The 19074-nt window shown below is 48.9% G+C and overlaps 1 protein-coding gene across 6 annotated transcripts in view; it reads left to right on the forward strand.

Moving 5' to 3' along the window:
* Positions 1-19074, forward strand: part of NRXN3 (neurexin 3) — a 934456-nt gene that overhangs the window by 553132 nt on the left and 362250 nt on the right. For 2 of the 6 annotated variants that reach the window (XM_082761546.1, XM_082761547.1), the window contains exon 1: positions 10416-10773. The exons of the other annotated variants lie outside the window; for them this stretch is intronic. In XM_082761546.1, the coding sequence (XP_082617672.1) occupies positions 10530-10773 (244 nt within the window). In that variant the 5' untranslated portion in view covers positions 10416-10529. Of the gene's footprint in view, positions 1-10415; positions 10774-19074 lie in introns of those variants that run through there. 6 annotated transcript variants of the gene reach the window in all.

The following is a 19074-nucleotide window of genomic DNA, read 5'->3' on the forward strand; positions in this document are numbered from 1 at the left end:
TTCCTCAACCGAAGTTGGAGATGCACTGTCACACTAGTTTTGAATTTTACATTTGTGAAATACTCTCCTGCTGCCTCAGACTACATTAGATAATTTATTTCTCTTTCTCCATGCAATTTCAGCTCAGTGGCTGGCTCTGATACCAAAGCAGTGTTTGTGTGGGGGGAAGAAGCAGCAGTCTCCCTGCATTTGTGTCCTAGCCAGGCTAGGTCTTGTTGCCAGCACTAGATGAAATCTTCTGTTTCCAGTGGAGAGTAATGCTTGATCAAAGTGGCACAGAATTACTCACCTTTGAAGGTTTCCTTCTGCTGCTGCTATTGCTGTTGTCCTTTAACTAGAATGTGCTTCATTACCATATATATGTAGTAGAGCTCTAAGACATTGAATTATCTGTCTTTCATAGCATATTGTTTGGCTCTGGTACTCTTTTTACAGAAAGGTTTCTTTCAATATAGCCTGTAGTGAGAAGCTGACACACTATAACTTAAGTAGTCGCACTACTTGAGGCCATACTGTACTTGAGCAGAAGCACGGTGTTATTTTAGTCTGGTTTTCTAAGGAAATGACACTTCTGAAGTCACCCTAAGGTTGTTGCCTCTTTGGTCGCCTGGCGAACAACCACCACGTTTGACAGAAGGGCAGAAGCCCCAGAGACGCTGAATTCCTATAGCATTTGTTCCTCGTCCCCGCTGAGGCTGCGGGCTGGTCTACCAGCTGGCAGGCTTACGGCTCTGAACCTGCACAGCACAGGCTGCCTCTTCCTCTGCCAGGACACGACATGAAGCAAGGAGAAAGCGGAAGGGGAAATAAGGAAATATGACAAAAATCTGAGCATGTCAGAGGAGGGAGGGAGAAGGAGGGGGGAACTGAGCGTGGTATGGTGAGGTTATTACAGGGAGTATGGGGGGGTCTGATAAAGGGGGCACACGATGCCAAGTTTCCTACTCAGTTATTTCTGTAGTTCTGATGTCTGTAGAACAACTTCTTTTTGGGTAGCCAGGAATATCAGATGTCCTCTTTTTATCTGCCTACCGCTAAGTTTCTGAGGATTACATGCAGCGTAGGGGCTGGTAGTGGGCAAGAAGAATCTCAGTGTCAGTGCAAAAAAAGGTGTTATACCAAGCACCTGTATATCTGTTTATTTTGTTCATCACACACTGCTGACTGTCTCTTGTAGGTTTTTTTTTGGTAGCTTGGGCTGTCACAGAATAGCTATGTGCTGATTTCTGTGCAGGAGGAGATGAGAAAGCAGAGATGAAGCCAGCGACAACATGATTCAGAGTTAGTCATCCCGAAGACCACTCAGTTTTCTTTCATCCTCAGGATAGCCACCACACTTCTGCCAGTACCCTGAAGGAGTCAGTGACAGGCTGCGTGTTGCCTTCCTGAATGCTCATTTTTGGTGACTGATAAAAAGAGAACAAGCAAACATGTGATGAAATGTGGCATCTAGTTAGAACTAGGCAGACATAACCTTAAGGGATGATTTAAGGGATGGATTTGTCCAGGGTGTGGGTGGCTTTTCTGTGACCAGCCAGAAGTTCATAAGGAATGGAAATATGCGTGACTCTTCCATCATAGGGATTTCTTTATTTTTGGCCCTTTTCTGGGATCTTCTGTAGTTATCCCTGGTTGGCAGTCTGAGGAAGAGATAAGAGGCTACAGAGGAGAGAGAGGGGCAGAAATAATGTGTGCATGCAGGTGTGTATGTATGCATCTGACTAGTTTAAACATAATCCCTGCATTCCTGTCATTAGCTTTTCCCTTCACATGTTACAGTGAGTAGCTGGAGATGTCTGTCTGTCCTGTCCAGTAAATAGCACACCCATGTTGGAGCAGTGCATGCTTATCTGTTGTATACAGCTTATCAGCCAGGGAGTGTGCTGCTCCTTCCCCCTTCTTTGTTCCCTCTTCCCGATTTTCACGGTTGCTTGGTGGTTAAAACCTGTGTATTCCTGATGCCTGCACTTGCTCTTCTGCTAGCCTTTGCAGCTCGGGTCAGGATTTATTGCTGCTGGGTGCCTCCCCCTGCTCCCCCCACCACTAATTCCTCCTCATGTTGCTCAGAGACGAGGGTGCCAGGTGAAGGGAAGCGTTCAGTTTGAGAAAGCAGGCTTCTTGCATCCCTGTGACTAGTGCACACACGTTGAATCACGGGCAGGATGGGGGATTTGACAAGACAAGGAAACTGCTGGTGTCTCAGGAGACCTGCAGTGCTGGAGGAGCTTGTGGGGGTGGAGTGGAGCTGAAGACCCTGGGGAATGGTAGGAGGGTGAGGTGCTTCACACGGAGAGAGGTGTTTTTAAAGCAGTTTGTACTCCTTACGTTAATTCTCACTATTGTGCTTTTGTTCAGCTTCTCTGCTGGAGACCCGGTGTCCCAGTAAATCCTCCCATCAGTTGCCACAAGTGGACCTGCACTGTATTTTGCTCCCACCTCTTTGATTTGCCTGTGTGGGTGTGTTGCATGCCTTGAGGCACGGGCTTGCTGCCGGGGATTGTCCTCAGCAGCATTAAATGCAGCAGCAGGGAACAGGTGGCTGATACTGTACTGTCACCCATCCCAGCGCAGTGCTACAGTGACCTAAGCTGCATTTTCTGAGATGCCAAACCTATTAAAAATCTCGGTGGAAAAGGCCTCGTATCAGGGCTCAGCCATATTTTCCATGTTACAGAAAATAAAAATTGAAGTAGGTGGCAGGGTGTGAATATGGGTCCTTCTTCTATGCAAGAGGAACAAAAATCATACAAGTAATGTAAACAGGGCTATCATCAGTGAGATGATAGAGGTAATGTTCTTCTGTATGCAGTGCTAATGAGACTTCATTTGGAGGACAGCACCCAGTCCGTGGCACTGCACTTCAAGAAAAATGGAGATATTTAGGAAAAGTCTTTAAGAAACTAGCAATAATGATCACAGTCTAACAACCCTGGTTCTCTAAGGAGGAGTAAAACAAATTTCTTTGTCTAGTGAAGACAGACAGCAGAAGTCCTCAACTATATAAAGGGTACCTGTAAGGAGAAAGAAAATAATCTTTCTTCTGTGAGAGGGCAAGAAATAACAGAAGTAATATTGCAATTAAAAGCAAGTGAGTGTGACACTGTGTGTGTGTGTGTGTGCGTAAGGGCAGTACAGTTTGCCAGGATGGGAAACCTTAGAAGATTGATAAATAGGGACAGGTATAAGCTTTAAAACAAAACTTTGCTAAACTCATTCATTAACAGCATACTTTATGCTAATGGTTAATTATCAACCACTATCATAAATTATTCCTTCATGTACAGAACTGTTAGACTCTAATGCTTATGCCCCAGGTACCTGTGACTGCACAGTGCCATAGAGCCAATTCCCTGCAACTGAGAGCTGTTGCCCCGGATGGTCCTAGTTGCAGAAGGTGAAGAGGAGGATGAGAGAGGCTGGAAGTGGTGGTGGTTTGTCTTCTTTGCTAGCTTCTCTTTTCATGCCCAATGTTTTAATGCTACTTTCATCCTCTCAGAAGTGGGATCCTCAACTGCTAACAGGGGTGTTTCTCTTGTTCTTTTTTCCACTCCCTCCCACCCCGCTGTTCTTTTTGTGCCTTCAGCAGGATGTCCTGCCTGTTCACATCCCGTATGCTTCTCTTGTCCTTCACGTTGCAACTTTCTGTTACTTGGATGACTCCTATGAACACGTGAATATATTGTTTTCCCTTTTGGTGGTCATGTTGCTCGCATTCTCAGTGAAATGCTTATATATACCATAGAAGTATTGCAATATATAATGTTGTTATAATATTATTATAAAGTTCCTTCTGGGTGTAAAGAATGCTGATATTAATTAAATGAGATAAAAACATTTTGATTTACAGATGCCAGAAGCCACTTCTTTAACTAAAACAGCTTTCTGAGAATAATAAAAAAAAAAAAAAAAAAAAAAAAAAAGCTGCTGATAAAGAAAGCTGAGCACTGGTGTATATAGAATTTCCAGAGACATTTATTCTTCATCACTGCAAGTTAGACATCACCAGGAATGTCACAGGTTAAATTTATTCCACCTTGGAGCAGAGAGATGGACTAGGTAGACTTGAGGCTCCCTGCCTGCCTTGTCTATTACCAGCCTGGTTACTTGGAGAGAAAATTTCTTTTCTGTCGTGGTTGAGAACAGCCGGACTACATCCTGCGTGCCACGCTCGGGTTGTGGTGTACCACCATGCAGGTGGTGTGGTGCAGACACGGTAGGTAGAAATGGCTGCTTCCTCCGGGTGAGGAGGTGTTCATCTAACGGGCTGACTGATTGCTGTGCCCTAGTCAGGAGGTCGGTTTGCCACAGACCGTGCAGCATGGGCTCTTTCAGGGTTAAAAGCAGAAGAATCATTCCCCACAGTGTCTCCTTTTGTCCTTCCAATTTTTTAGCTTTGGCTGCTCTGACCTTCTTTTTCTCTTCATCTTCTGCACACTGACAAGGTATACATCTTAGGAAATTACACCTATCAGCAGCTCCCACACGAGCAGGCTTGGCCGCAGGAGACGCTTCACTCTTTGTCTGGCTGGCGGTGAGACACTTGTGTCATTGAAAGATTTTCCCCCTACATCTCTCTTTGCTTTTCTTTTAATTCTTTTTTTTTTTTTTTTTTTTTGCATTCAGGAGACTACCGCAAACACCAGTCACCTGGCAGTTATTGCTGTGAGATGAACAGGTGATTACAGGCAAAAGCCAGGGAAGATGATAGGTGGAAGGGAGAAGAGAAGCAGAGGGGGGAGCCTGTGCAGTGTCTATTAGAGAGCTTGCCTTTCATTAGCACAGAAGCCAGTTTAAAGGAGCAAAAGCAACAGTTTTTTTTTTTTCCAGCTTTTCCTTTCTGCATCAGACAAGATTTCTTTGAGTGTAAAAGGAAAAGTCTCCCTCCTGCTCTCATGAGTAAAAATTAAAACAGTTCCTTATCTATCACAGCAGCTATTTTAACTCCGTCTATTCCCTGTCTCTTTCTAATTCAGCCTTTCAGGTACCATTTGAGTTTTAGATTTCAGAGCTCGTCAGAAATTATTTCCCTGCACTTTTCTTCCACCCTAAAAAATTCATGACATAAATGTTAATTCTGCAGCGTTAATATTTAGCACTAGCATGTAAGGTGCTGGGCTGGCAGACCTTGGACACCTAAATCTAGATCTGTGTAATAGATAGTGCCAAGACAACGGTAGGTCACACTTCCTCCCCTGTGCTCTGCTATGTGTCTAACCTTTCGCTGCCATGAGGCTCACTGGTGGCAAGGGATTGATTGCAGCAGCGTGTTATCCAAGGCAGGGCTCACACCTCGGCTGGGAACAGGCTGGTAGCCTTCACCTGAAACTTGCCAATGCTGATTCCAGGCATGGGCAGAGCAAGGTACACATATATTTTTGTTTCCACAGACACAATAACTACTTGCATCCATAGTATCAGTTGCTAGGAGTTATGCTAGAGATTAATTTGGCTCAGCATAAAACCTGGCTAATTGCAGAGTTGCCTGCCTGTCAGAGGGGCTGTTACGAATGATAGACAATGCAGTTCTCAGTGTGTGCTACAGGTCGCTGCCGTTTTATTCTGGTATCTTCAGTGAAACATAGGTAGTAGTGGTACTCAGGTGTGAACTCTGTGACAGAAAGTTCAGGAAATTAAATCTATCAGGCTCCTTTTTTTTTATACTGGTGATGGAATAGCTATCTAAGGTTGAGCACTGGGCAACCCTGATTTCTTCAAACTTGGCCGTTCTTCTATGTTCTATAGTCTTTCTCAGCTTGTAAAACCTTTGATAAAAAGGCACATTGCTTTAAATGGTACAAGAGGTAAAAGTAGCTTCTGTTTCTCGGCCTGATGAGATTTGAGAGTTCTCACTGAACCCAGCGTGTACTGAGAGTGAGCAGGATCTTGTCATCATTTTGAGGCAGCTTTAGGAGAAGGGAGGCTTGGTGGGGCCATGTAGACAGCTGAGGTGTCTCTGAGGCATACTCAGAGAAGACAGAAAGGAGATTAACACGCTCAAGGCAGTTGCACTAGTCACTCCTTTGTAAAGTCACGACTGCCAATATCTGAACCTTTTCATTCTCTTAGCTTCACAGACTAGCAGATTTAAGCCAAAAAAGAACTGTTTGCTCATTAAGCTGGCCCAACATATGTTGGCTCGTGCCTTTCCAAGCAAGTCTGTAAACTCTCTGGGAAAGGGACTCTGCTTCTGTAAGTTTACATAGCGCTGAGTACACTGGATTGTCTTTTGTGCATTAATCTAATGAACAGGGCCAATTCTATCATGTTAGTGTCAGTTTGCGTTAGCAAATTCTGACATTGCTTCTTTCTCTATCACAATTGATTAATGATTACCAAAATGTGTTATATTGGTGCATTTATTGCTCCCACACTTGTTCTTGCTTGTTTCCACTAACCCAAGACTGTAGGTGTGAAATATCAGAAAAGGCTGAACTTTGCAAGATTTCCGACCCTTAAACTGGATGGTTGGCAGAACTGAATTTATGCCCCTCATCTTCTGTCAGAGCTCCCCGTGGTTACTCTTGCTTTGGGCTAATCTACTGCTAGCCCAGGCTAACTGCTTGTAATCAGCTTGCATTTCTCCTCTCACAAATGAGTATCAAGCATCTGATTGCCCTTCACTGATGTCAGTCCACTGTCTCTGTTGAATTTACTCACCCTGACATAAATGAGAGCAAATCTAGGCTCCAGCGTTTCTGTATTAGTTGCTGGGGGCAAACCACAATCCCTTGGGGCTGAGCTGGGAAAAGAATTAGACCTGCCTGTGTCACTGGTAACACCGAGGCTTATGTCTCGGATTTGGTAGGTAACTTAACTGGATGCTGAACGAAAGCACAGAAGCCCTGAGAACAGATTGCTCTTTTTTCAGAGATACAGAATAGAACTGAGAGCTAGGGGGACTGCAGCTGGTTGGGGATGCACAGAAAAGGTACTGCACAGCAGCAGCTGTGTCCATGGTCTTCAGCCCCATTCTGGCACACCTCTCCCCTCTCCCTCTGGTTGAGCAAACGCTGATAATTCCTTGGTGCTGTTGGCTCTTACTGCCAGAGAGGCGGCTCTGACACGGGCAGTGGGGTGCTGGGGACTGCTCTCAGAGCAGTTTGTTCTGCCAGCGCTGCTGAGGAGCTACCAGTATCCCGGTCACTGCTGTCCTCAGCAGTATTTGAAGTAGCTCACTAAAGACAAAGGTGTCTTGTACGCCAGTCCTAAGCTCTATACAGCAGGCAATCTTCTCTGGTTTATTTTATTTTATTTTATTTAAGCCTCTATTTTAGGATTGTAAGCAGAACCGTCTTTCACCCTCCTCCTTGTTCTTGGGGAAAAAAAAAAAAAAAAAAAAAAAAAAAAGCAAAGAATGAAACTATTTTGAACATTGAGAGAAATAGTTTGAGTCAGGGAAAAGCTTTTGGGTCAAAACCTGTCCTTGCTGACTTTACTCTCTTGACCTTATCATTTAGCGTTGCATGGGCTAATGCGTTAGCCTCTGCTGGGTGGAGCCAGCACTGTCATCTCTGCGTCTGTCACCCCTTATTGCTAAAAGCTAATGGACATTCCCCTTTGGATCTGGTTTTAGAAATCTGTGTTTTTAGAGTAGAGCTGACTGCTTTTTCAGTTATGAATGCAGCAAAATAGAATATAGAATATCCTGAATTGGAAGGGGCCCATAAGGATCATTGAGTCCAACTTCTGGCTCCACACAGGTGCACCCAGAAACTCAGACCATATGAACTAAGTGCACAGTCCAAACGCTTCTTAAATTCTGACAGGCTTGGTGCCATCCTTGGGGAGCCTGTTCCAGTGTGCCACAATGTGAAAAACCTCTTCCTGATATCCAGCCCAAACCTCCCCTGTCACAGCTTGACCCCATTCCCACGGGTCTTATCGCTTGCTACTAAAGAGAAAAGATTGGCAACTGCCTCTGCACTCCCCCTCATGAGGAAGCTGTAGGCCGCAATGAGGTCTCCCCTCAGCCTCCTCTTTTCCAGGCTGAACAGGCCCAGTGACCTCAGCCATTCCTCATACATCTTCCCCTCTAGGCCTTTCACTATCTTTGTAGCCCTTCTCTGGACACTCCAATAGTTTTGTTAACAACAAAGATTTAATATGAAATAATGATATATAGAGTTAGACTTGCTAACATGAGTAAGGTAGACTACACAGTTTTCCAGAGCTTGATGCCGTCTTGGTCTCTTTGTGGGATTTTAAAAACCCAGAAACATTTGGTTTATTATTTCTTATTTCTCAGAACATGTTGGCCCCCTGCTCTTGCAGTAAAAGAAACATATATAAGAAATAAAACTACTTTTCTCATATCTGTAGGGAGCAAGGTTATCCTTGAAGGCACCCATCGCAGTTCTGAAGACACCAGCACACTTAGATTGTATCTTTACCCAGATGAACCTAATAGGAAAATAACAATGCCTCTTTTGAAGTAAATCTATTGGGAATAATGTTGTTCAAACTGTACTTCTGCCTCTAAACTTCCCCGTGCCACCCAAGAGGGGAAATCAAGTTGAAGTCTGCCCTGTTCCTGCAGTGGTGCTGCTAAATAAATGAGTCACTTGTGAATTACAGGGCAGTAAATACATCCACCAGCACCTCATAAAGCAATGCAGAGTGAAGTTCCAGTACTTTATGGTGTCACCAGAACCCTGTGATGTATTTATAGCCAGCTTCACAGTTTTTCCTTTTTATTTTTTTTTATTAATATTATTTTTTTATGTTGTACAGATTGGCTCTCTTGGCCTTCCTCCTTTTTGCCTGAGGCAGTTTACCCGGTTGTTTGTAGCAAGGCAAGGCTGGTAGGCAGAGCTCTGCCGGGAGGGCTCCCCAGCACAGGGACAACACCCAGCAGCTCCCTGTTTCTCCTGTACAGGGTCTAGTGGGAGTTTTTTGGCTTAGGCCAGGGCAGCTGGAAGTGGTGCTGATCTCCTTTGTGCACCCCCTGCTCCTGCACTGGTGCCCGGTACGTGGGGAAGAGCTGGTGGCAGAGCGGGTGAGGGCAGTACCTCGGTGTGGGGATGGGTGAGTGGAGAGCTGAGGGAAGGAGCAGTGACTTGCTTGGGAGCTTGGTAACTCTAAAGTAAGGCGGGGATGTGGGCTGTCAGTGTTAAATGGGAATGGAGAGCCCGAGGGTGCTGCCATAGGCAGTCCTGATGGGTCAGCAGCCTTTTGTGCCAGGTTGTACCCCCCTCCTCTCCCCAGCTGGAGTTTAATGGTAAAGTCAGGAGCACGGGGACACTTCATGACAAAGCCACGCTGCTTCCGCGCATCCTGCCGCACACAGGGCAGCGCCTCCACTCCTCAGCAAAACTCCGGGCGGCCGAACAAGCGTCCGCCAGAACACGCACAGCGCTCCCCGAGCGTGCGTCCTAACGGGACGTGCCAGTGGGAACGGAGAGCCCCGCTGCCCGTTCCGTTCCCTCCTGCTCTGAGCCTGTGTGTCCTGATCTGCAGGAGGTGCGGGGGGGCCCGGCCCGGTGCTGCGGGGCCCCGCGAGGCGCCCCCCGGACACCGCCAGGCCGCGGGGCAGCGCCGGGCCCGGCCGGGGGCGGCTGCGGGGGGCGGTGCCGCGCCACGGCCGTGCCCATCCCCGCCCGGCGCCGCCTCCCCCCGGAGCCAGCCAGTCCCTCTGCGGAGAGCAGCCGCCGCCCCCATTGGCTCGCCGCGGCCGGGACATTTGCATACGGCTCGCCCATTGGCCGAGCCGCTTCCCCGGCTGCGCTTCACCTGCGCCGCCGAGTTGGCCGCACTTGGCGCGCCGGCCGCCGGCTGCCCGCCCCCGGCTCGGCTCGGCTCGGCTCGGCTCGGCTCGCACAGCCCCGGCCCCGGCCCCGGCCCCGGCCCCGCTCCCGGCCCGAAGAGCTGGCGCTGCCCCCCCCGGCTGCACAGGGTTAACCGGCATCAGCCCTCGGCCGCCCGGACCCGGAGGACGGAGGATAACGAGCCCGAGCCGCGTGTGTGTGCGCCCGGCAGTCCTGCATCGCAACGCGTGTAGTGGAGAAGCACCAGAACCCCCCCTGGAACCGGGATAAAAAAAAAAAAAATCCAACATTTACCTGGGGTCTCTGGCTTTTTCTTCTTCTTCTTCTTCTTTTTTTCCGCGCTCGGTAGCCCCTCCGAGCTCGGTGCGGGCCGGGCCAAGTCCCCGAGCAGCCCGGGGTCCCGGAGGACGGAGCCGGGGGAGCGGAGCCCCCGCTGCCATGTGCGGGTCCCCGCCGCTCCCCGGCAGGCTGGGACCGGCCGCGGGGCTCCTGCCGCTGTAGCTGCAGCCCCGGGAAGCGGCGCATCCTTCTCGTGGTGCGTGTGCGGTTCCCAGCCTCCCCCCTCCCTCCCCTTCCCTCCCCGCACACGCTCTCTCGCCCAGCCACACGCCGTCTCTTTGCCTCCTGCACACACGCCCGCCCGCCCCGCAGCCTCGGAAGCGGCTGTCCTCTCCGCTAGCATGGGTCCCCTGGCATCATGAACCTTGGCCTCTCTCCCCGGCTGGAATCCAGACCGCCCGCCTGTAGGTGCCCCGTGCCTTGACCATGCACCTGAGAACAGACCCCAGCACCTGCCCGGGACGCCGCCCCGCCTGGACCCTGTGGATGTGCTCCCTCTTTTGGGGATGTATCGTCAGCTCTGTGTGGAGTTCCTCTAACGTGGCTTCTTCTGCCTCCTCTTCCTCGTCCGTATCCCAGGCTCAGTATGAGCATCACTTCCACGGCAGCAAGCACCACTCTGTGCCTATCTCAATCTACCGCTCCCCCGTCTCCCTGCGAGGAGGACACGGTGGGTGCCCCTCTTGTTTCTTTCTAACCTTTCCGCGGAGCAGCCGGAGCGGCGGCGGGGGAACCGGGAGCGCCCCGCGCACGATGCCCGCGGCTCCCAGGGATTTGGGGGGGGTCCCCCAGCCCACCGACCCTCCCCGGCCCCCTGAGCCGAGCCGGGTGCCGAGGTCGGGCCGCTTCCAGGGCCAGCCGCCCCTGCTGGGTGCTCCCAGCCGGCCGGGAGGGTGGGCGCCGGGGCCGGGTCGGGTCCCCTTGGGCTGGCGGCAGCGGCGGGCGGAGGGGGCCGGGGGGTCCCGGCCGTAATCGCGGTGGCCGCGGGGCCTTGCTGGGGATCTGCGGAAGGCGCCCACCGTGATGCTCTTACCCTGCCTTGCCCGGCTCTGCCCAGCTTTGCCCTGCCCTGCCCTGCCCGCTCGCATCCTTCCCACTCGGGGCGCACGGAGGGACCCGCCGCTCTCCTTACCCCGGCTCCCCGCTGGGTGCCTGCCGGTGGCTTCCCCTGAAAGCCGGCGGTGGGAGATAGGGGGAGTGGGTTTCAGCCCCGGCAGCAAGGGGAATTGGGGTGTGAGGGATGCCGAGGAAGGGAGACCCGCCAGCATCCTGCCTCTGAAACGCTGAGCAGCACCCGGCAGCGGGACCAGCAGTGCCCCTGCCCACTTCTGCCGAGCCTGCCTGCCCTGAGAGGAGTTCGCCTGGGCCCAGCCGACCTGGGGGCTCCCCCTCACCTCCCCCTTCCCCTGTCCCCTTGTCCTGTGCCCTTTGCCTTCGGCCGCAATAGCCGGGAGAGGCAGGCAGGCCGGGCCTGTGCCTTCCCCAGCAGGGCTGCAGGTCAGGGGCAGGTCCAGCCAGAGCGAGGATCCTGCAGCAGCCCTGCTCAGCCGCTTTGTACGGCAAAGGCAGCGGGAGCGACAGACTGGAAAGGTGACTGAAGTGTGCTGTCACACCCAGCGCTGTGCTTCTCCTCCCTCCCAGCCTGCTTTTCCCGGGGCTACTCCAGCTGGAGCTCCTCTGGGGCAGGGACAGGCTGGTTCCTCACTTCAGCACAACCGGGACTGTCTCACAGTCCTTGAGCACTGCTGCAGCCACCAGGGCTCCTGCTGTTGATGATTAATAACCGAAAACTGAGTTTCACATGGGTGGTACTTAACAGATGGTCTTGCTGCCTGGCATGGCACTGGTTCCCTTCCCATGTGGGGCCTGAATGTGCTCTGCCTGCTCCTTGGGGTGCAGGTGAACTTTGGAGTGGAAGTGGGAAATTGTGAGGCTGACGGGATGATGCCACATCTGTCTGCAGAAGTGGCTGCACACCTCTGGCTCAACCCGCTTCGCCCAGCGCCACTTCAGTCCCAAGCCCTCGCCTCTGCAGCACGGTGCTCTTCTGCAGCACCCTGGGCTGCCCCCTCCCACACCGCCTGAGCACCTGCAACCTGCCCTGCAGTGCTTCCTGACACCCTCTTCCCGCACCCTCCAGCAGCCCTGCCAAAGCACCTCCTGCTATCGCAGCCCTGCTCTGCTGGTGCTCACTTGTGACCCGCAGCATCTGCCTCCTGGTTTTCTTCCTGAGCCCGTTCCCTCGCCACTGTGCCTCGTCTCAGACCTGCAGTACTGAGCTCCTACAACCCTGCCCACGGTTCTATAGACTTAACTGGACGGCCATCCCTTGCTGTGCCATTTGACCTCCTCACGCTGCTCTGCTGCTCACCCGAGGGCTTACCCGTGACACTGCTGGTTTCAGTGTCCCTGTAACCCCTACGCAGCTCTGCCAGCGCATCCTCCTAGCACCCACTGCAGCCATGTCATGCGGCATTTCAACCTACCGTCCCAGGGCTCTCCCCTCCCTTCTTCTCTCCTTCCAACCTGTCCTCTCCCTCCTTTCTGACACCGGTTCTTCTTATTCTGCCCCTGTGCAGGCTTGCCTTTTTAGCTAACTGAGTGCTCCTGTGATGGAAGGGGGATAGTGAAGTCTGGCTCATAGGTCACTTGTGAGGAAAGGAGAGAAGGATGTTGCAAAATGTGATAGTGGTTAGCCTTGACATAAAATGCAGGTGACAGTCTGCGGGAGAGTCCATACTGTTTCCTGGTCAAGAAATGATAGTTCTTTTCTCCTTGATGACTTTTCCATCTGCCCAGAAAACCCAGCAAAGCCTCATTTAAGAGCCCTGTGTGAAAGCTGTTATCAACTTCAGTGAGAGACAGGTATTTTTTCCTGTATCCTCATTGCAGTAAGGAATCAAGGGAAATGGAGAGCTCTTGGAGCTCAGGCCAGCACATAAGCCAGCATGAGATTTATTTTTTTTTACTTTCTTACTCATGCCATGTAGCAAAGCTGGCATGGACACCCCTTTTGGCCACGAGTAAGGGGAAGAGTGTGAGAGAGAGAGATGAAAAAGAGACCACAAAGACAGCTGGTCTTGTAAACACACACATGGTTTATTTTTGTGTTTTCTTTCTCTGTTGCATGACAGAGGCCCTTGGAATTTGGATGTGTGACAGTGTTGAGGACTCAGATCCCTAGGAGGCCGTACGCTCCCTGTGCTTGTTGGGATTTTGATTTTTTTCTTTGCTGGAGGGAAATAAAAAATTCTGTCTGACTCCTGCCCTGCTCAGTGGCTCTGTGCTCACCGACTTCAGAAGGAGGGGGTTCAGGACCCCGACCACCCTGCCGTGCCGCCTTCCAGTCCCGCAGTGCTGGCTGCCGGCGCTCAGTTTTGTATCTAACTGTGTTTTGCTTTTTTTTCTGACACATCCCAGTAGATTTCAATCTGTTTGAAGTAGTCTATTAGTATCTAGAACAGAGGAAAAGTAAACGTCTCCCAAGCGATGAACGCTTGTTTGGAGCCTCTGTTCTGCGCTCCTTTGAAATCAGTCAAAACCCTTCCCGTGGCTTAACATCAGCAGGACCAGGCGTGGGTTGTGCAGCCCTCACAGTGCTGGTGTAAGGAGAGTTAATCCTGAAACACCAGGCTGGTGCTTGCCGGTAGTCAAGCTGCAACCTGCAGATGTACTGCTTGGCACAGTGCGTCGTCTCAAGGAGAAACTGTTTGTAACAGGCTTACCTCTCCGTCAGCAGGTGAGCAAACCTGCACCAGCTGGGGTGTTCTGCAAGGCAGGAGAAACCCTTTTTGCATGTGAGGACCTCTCCAGACTGCCACAATCTTGCTCCCCATACAGCAGGAAGGGAAAGGCACGACTCCTCTTTGTTTCACTAAGTGCTCTTGGGACAGAGGGATGATAAATGTCCAGCCATGGAACAAAGTTGGGACTGTGTTTACTGAAAATCCGCATGTGCAGAATCATTCTTCACCCCCTTATTTAGCACCCTGCTGGGTCAGCTGCCTTCCCAAGCCTGCAGCAGTGGCTTCACAGCCCCTCTTTCCATATCTTCGTCACCTCAGCTGCTAAATAATGCATGCCTGATCAGGTTAACAGATAAAATGAAGAGATTTGTGTATGTTTTGTCTTTGTGATGAATTAATTACTTTGGTTTCTCCTTTTCTTCTCTGGCTGTATTTTTCTGGCCCTTCTTTATGGGTGGGTTTCAGGGGTGCACAGAGATGTGTGATGCCTCGTGCAGGTTGCCCCAGTCCTCACAGTGCTGCTGAGCAGGGGCAGCTGTGGGAGAAATGGGGATGTGGGGAGCATTTCTCTTTTGGTTTTCACCTTGCAGGGGCTAGGCTCGCTCAGGCTGTTGGACAAGCCCCAGCAAAAAGTGGAGGTTTGTCACAAGGACTGGCACCGAGCAGTCAGTCACCAGATCTTGCAGGTGTAACTGTCAGGTCTTCGTCAATTCTCAGAAGTCTTGTCATTTATATGAAGCATTTCTATCTCTTGTGTCATTTTTGAAATTAGCACATGAGAAGGAATGCTTGGACAGATCAGGGAGTGTTTCCATGAAACGGGCAGGTACTCTGCAAACCCGTGTCAAAGCTTGCCGCACACTGTGGCAAGCTGTGCCCCTGCGCCCTCTGTACAATACACACGCTCTACTCCTTGTTGTTCCTCCAGCGTGACCTCTTCCTTGTCTGAAGTGCCTTTGTTATTCCAATCCAGCCTCTTCTGTACAATAGAAAACTAATTCCTCGTCCCTGGCACTGCCCATTCCCCAGTACCAAGCTGGACCTTCCTTGTTCACCCAGGAGATTACTTTGAGAAATGGTTGGTGCCTTTAACAAAAGGGAAGAAGTCTTCCTATACAGAACAGTCAGTGATCCAGTAAAATTAACTTCATTCAGAGCTTAAATTAGGGTTGCAGTTCAGTTCTGCACAAGTGAAAAGCCAGAAGTCTCTCTACTTTCCGTGGCTAGTCTCTGTCAACAATGAAGCCTGTATTTTCTGCAGACCGGTGACTCTGTGTGCTCGGATGTTCAGATTCCCTTCCTCAGAACCACTAACAATAACTAATAATTTTAAAGAAAGATGAGGTTTCTTTAAGTTGTCTCAATCTGGCTATCCAGAAACGTAAGCACCCAAACTCACTAGTCCCTCTTAGTTTTGCTTAAGTGTCTCTAGCTGAGCTTCCCCTTCCCCCTGTGCTGAGTTTCCATAGCTCTTCTGAGAAAACACAGGATTTGGTAGTTGCACACAGGGAAATTCTGGTATACACAAAGGCTGCTTCCTCAGAATGAGGTTACTATTATTTTGTGCATTATTAGCATAAGGCAGTTTCTAATAGGGTGCTTTGACTTCTCAGTCTGCTGTCCTATGGAGTGCTCAGAATTTGCTGTTCCTGACGTGGAGCAGCTTGCGTTGATCTGTAAAATCAAAGCTTAAGTCTGTTCACCTGGTACTTGATCCTGTGAGATCCCAGTGATTTTATGAAATGTGAAACGAGAGAAGCCTAATGTTACTGTTGGATCCTGTCACACTGATTTAATGTATGTCTCTCTGCCCTTTGAAACATGTTCAGACCGGTGCTGCTGAAGGTACTGTTTCTTAAGAAATCTTTCCAAAAAAACCTTTTTGATAGATACTTAAGTGTTTACTCAGTATTTCACAGCACATTTTTGCAAAACTGGGAATGTTAGTACTGAGTCAGAATTAGATCAGGGCTTTCTTCCTCCCTATATTTATTTTTTTGCAAGTTAGCCTGGCTCCTTCTTCACTTTATCATTTCTGCTTTTGGATAATATAGCCCTGACTTGTCAAGCAACTGCCACACTCTGCTGCAGAGGTGACTGCATTTCAAAGACAGATGAAGGATTCTGCTGTATGCTCTGTATAGACATTGAAGTTGTAAAGAATATTGGGATATGTGACTCAAGCTCCACAGTCAGAACACTGCAGAATGAGAATGGTACTTTTAATAGTATTCACACACTTGGGGTTGGAAAAAAAGTGTAAGAAAATATTCTTAAAGATACCGGTCAGTTTTCCTTCTCTCTCTCCCTTTCTCCACCACCCTCCCCTGTATTTGCTGTAGCATGAAAATACGTGCTTGTATAATGTTATGATAGTCACCAGGATATTACATACTTGGAAGCCTCAAATTCTTTACTCAAGTCTTACTAGAAACAGGAGGAAGCACCTGGGTAATCTCAGGTGGGAATCGCCCAAAGGACAGGATGGTCTCCAGCTGGAGGTGGGGCATTTCCACAGTGTCCCTCAGAAGGTGGTTGCGTGAAGAACTGGAATTTGCAAGTGCAAAGAGTGTGAGTTTTGTTTGGGAAGTAGGGTAAGTGACGGGTTTTTATTCTCTCCGTTTCCATGTGCTGTGACTCAGGAGGACCCTGTCTACTTGCTCAGGATGACAGACCCGTGCTGCTAGGCAGATATTCTTTGGTTTTGCATTTCAGTTGTTCTGGAGGGTTTTTGTAACTGTGAAAGATCACTTGCACTAAAGAGAAAAAGGTGGTTTTCCTGTTTTCTGTGTAACCTCTACACACAAGACTACAGACTGTTGGCCAGTGGCTCAGGCTTACTGCGTGACCTTGGTGAAACATTGCCTTTCTCTCTGGCTTATTTCCTTCATCCGTGAGACAAAGACAAAACCATTTCTCTCCTAGGTGAGGTGAGCAGTTCTGGTGCACCTGTGTGCTTTGAGATCTGTGGCAGGGAGCCACAGAAATCCCGATATTCCCCTTGTGCTTTAGATGCACTGATGTCTGCTTGAAGGACAAGCGAGACACTTGCGTGTTCTGAAGGTAGATCCCAGTCACGTCTTCCCCTTGGCTCAAAAGCCTGGACGGGCTGTAGCGCTGGTGCCACCGTCAGTGTTTCTGAAGAAATCAGCTGCCTGAGCCAGGGGCCAGCAATTCACCACAGCTTCCTCACCACTCACAAATTACTTCTCTTGCACTCTCTTTGTATGTGTGTGTGTTGTTTTTGCACATTAAAACATAACTACGTATACCCCTGAGTGACTTTCCCCCAAACTATGAATTTAAAGTACTTCCGACACTGTCTTTTAGAATTTGAATATAATTATATGCTTTGGGTGTAAATTGTGGTTTTTGCTACATAAGAAACTAATGGAAATGATCTGCCTGTTCCTGTAGTTTACAGATTATACGCTTTATATCTGGGGATGTATATTTAGGCTGCTTTTCTGTATGGTATATTAAAATGAAAATGAAGTTGGTGTGAGCTATAGTGGTTGCTAAGCGTGAATAGCAGGCTGATAAAGGACATTACGAAATTGATCCAGTGCTAAGGTTTATTTAACATCTCCTACTTTTGCACCTTTCATCTGTTTGCATTCTTGATGATGGAGAAGAGGAGGATACGAAGTATTTCACAGACTATAGAGGACCATGTGTTGCAGAAGCTCAAGGGACAAGGTGAATGAATCAGAAAGACGTAAGATGCTGCTAAAAAAAGATCCTCCACTTATTCTGTAAATACTGCACAGCAAGGAATTAGGAAAGACTTTGTTTTCTGGAAAGTTCAGGAAAAGAGTACTATCAGGCTGACTTGCCTGCTTACCCTCAGGCCAGGGTTCATGTAACAACTGCAGAGCAAATCAGTCTCTACTCTCTCCTTGGAACATTTATTTATTTTTTATTTTTTTTTTTGAATTTAGAATGGGTTCAGCATGTCTACATCAAGCAGATCAAATGATTGGAAGGGGAGAGGAGGAGAAGTTTGTGTTTTTTGGAGTATGTGTTGTGTTTTTTTCCCTAACAGTCTGGGCTTTAACATCTTTCTGGATGACATCCCCCGATTGTCTGGACCTGTTTGGCGAACCCTTTGGTTCCCTGCTCAGCCACTGCACCGCCTAGTGAGGGTGTTCAGGACTCCGTGTTGTGGCTGGATCCTGCAGTTACAGCAGCCTTCTGCTCCCACCCCACCTGGTTTGCTTAATGACCCCAGCCAGTGGAGATGGTACAGAGCTGATGTGTCTGGAAACGTTTCCATCTACCTGGATCTGCAGGTTTGCTGTTTCAGCTAGCAGATGTTTCAGTGCAAAAATGTACTCCACCACTGGAGAAGGCTTCCAAACATAGTATGAGGGCAAAGCTGATTATAAATACTTTCTGAATAGTGTTCGGAAGGTACTTTCGCTCCCAAGATTATTGGAACTGCCCTGAGCTCGCAGTTATATAGACACATTTTCTGACTTACAAGTGCTTTGGATCTTTTGATACCTGGTGAGGTAAAAATGGAAACAGTAGGTGTTTTCTTATTGATTTACTTATCTAATGGTAGCCTATCTTACACTTCTCTCACATTCTGATTATTCTGCTGATAATTATGATGTCCTGGGCTTTCACAGAAGAGTTTGTGGACTCTTCATTTCCACTGAGTACAGTCCTAAGGAATGCCAAGGGCCTGCACAGGACCTAGAGAAATCTGAATTTTATGTGGCCAATATCTAGTCATCTGCCTCCTTATCTCTCTGCAGGACTGCAGAGTAACCTGTTGCTCCCCCAATGTCATCTTTTCTCTGCAGTTAGGTAACAAATGCCAAAGATATTCCTAGTTTCCCTGATGTTTCTCCCCTGTCTGCAGTCCAACATATTTCCATCAGTGTAAGTTTGCAAGATACTGATGGCATTGAATGCCTTTTCACTTTTTATTATCTCACCACAGTCTGCTCTCCTTCCTGTGCCCTCATGCATTCAGAGGCAGTTCATTAGAGGCAAGGAAAAGGCAAAGAAATTAATTTTCCTTGAGAAACATATTCAGCACCTTATAAGGGCTTGAAAAAGAGAAACAGAGCATAAAATTCTTACTATTTTCTTTTTTTTTTTTTTTTCCTATGTTCATGGATGATCACAGAGAAAAATGTCTGTGCCCTGCAAGCATCCCTTTACCTGGTGATTTGCTTTTCTGACACTAGGCACTGCGAGCAAGTCAGGCTTGC

Source organism: Aythya marila (assembly GCF_965140915.1).
Source record: "Aythya marila genome assembly, chromosome: 5".
NCBI classification, from domain to species: domain Eukaryota; kingdom Metazoa; phylum Chordata; class Aves; order Anseriformes; family Anatidae; genus Aythya; species Aythya marila.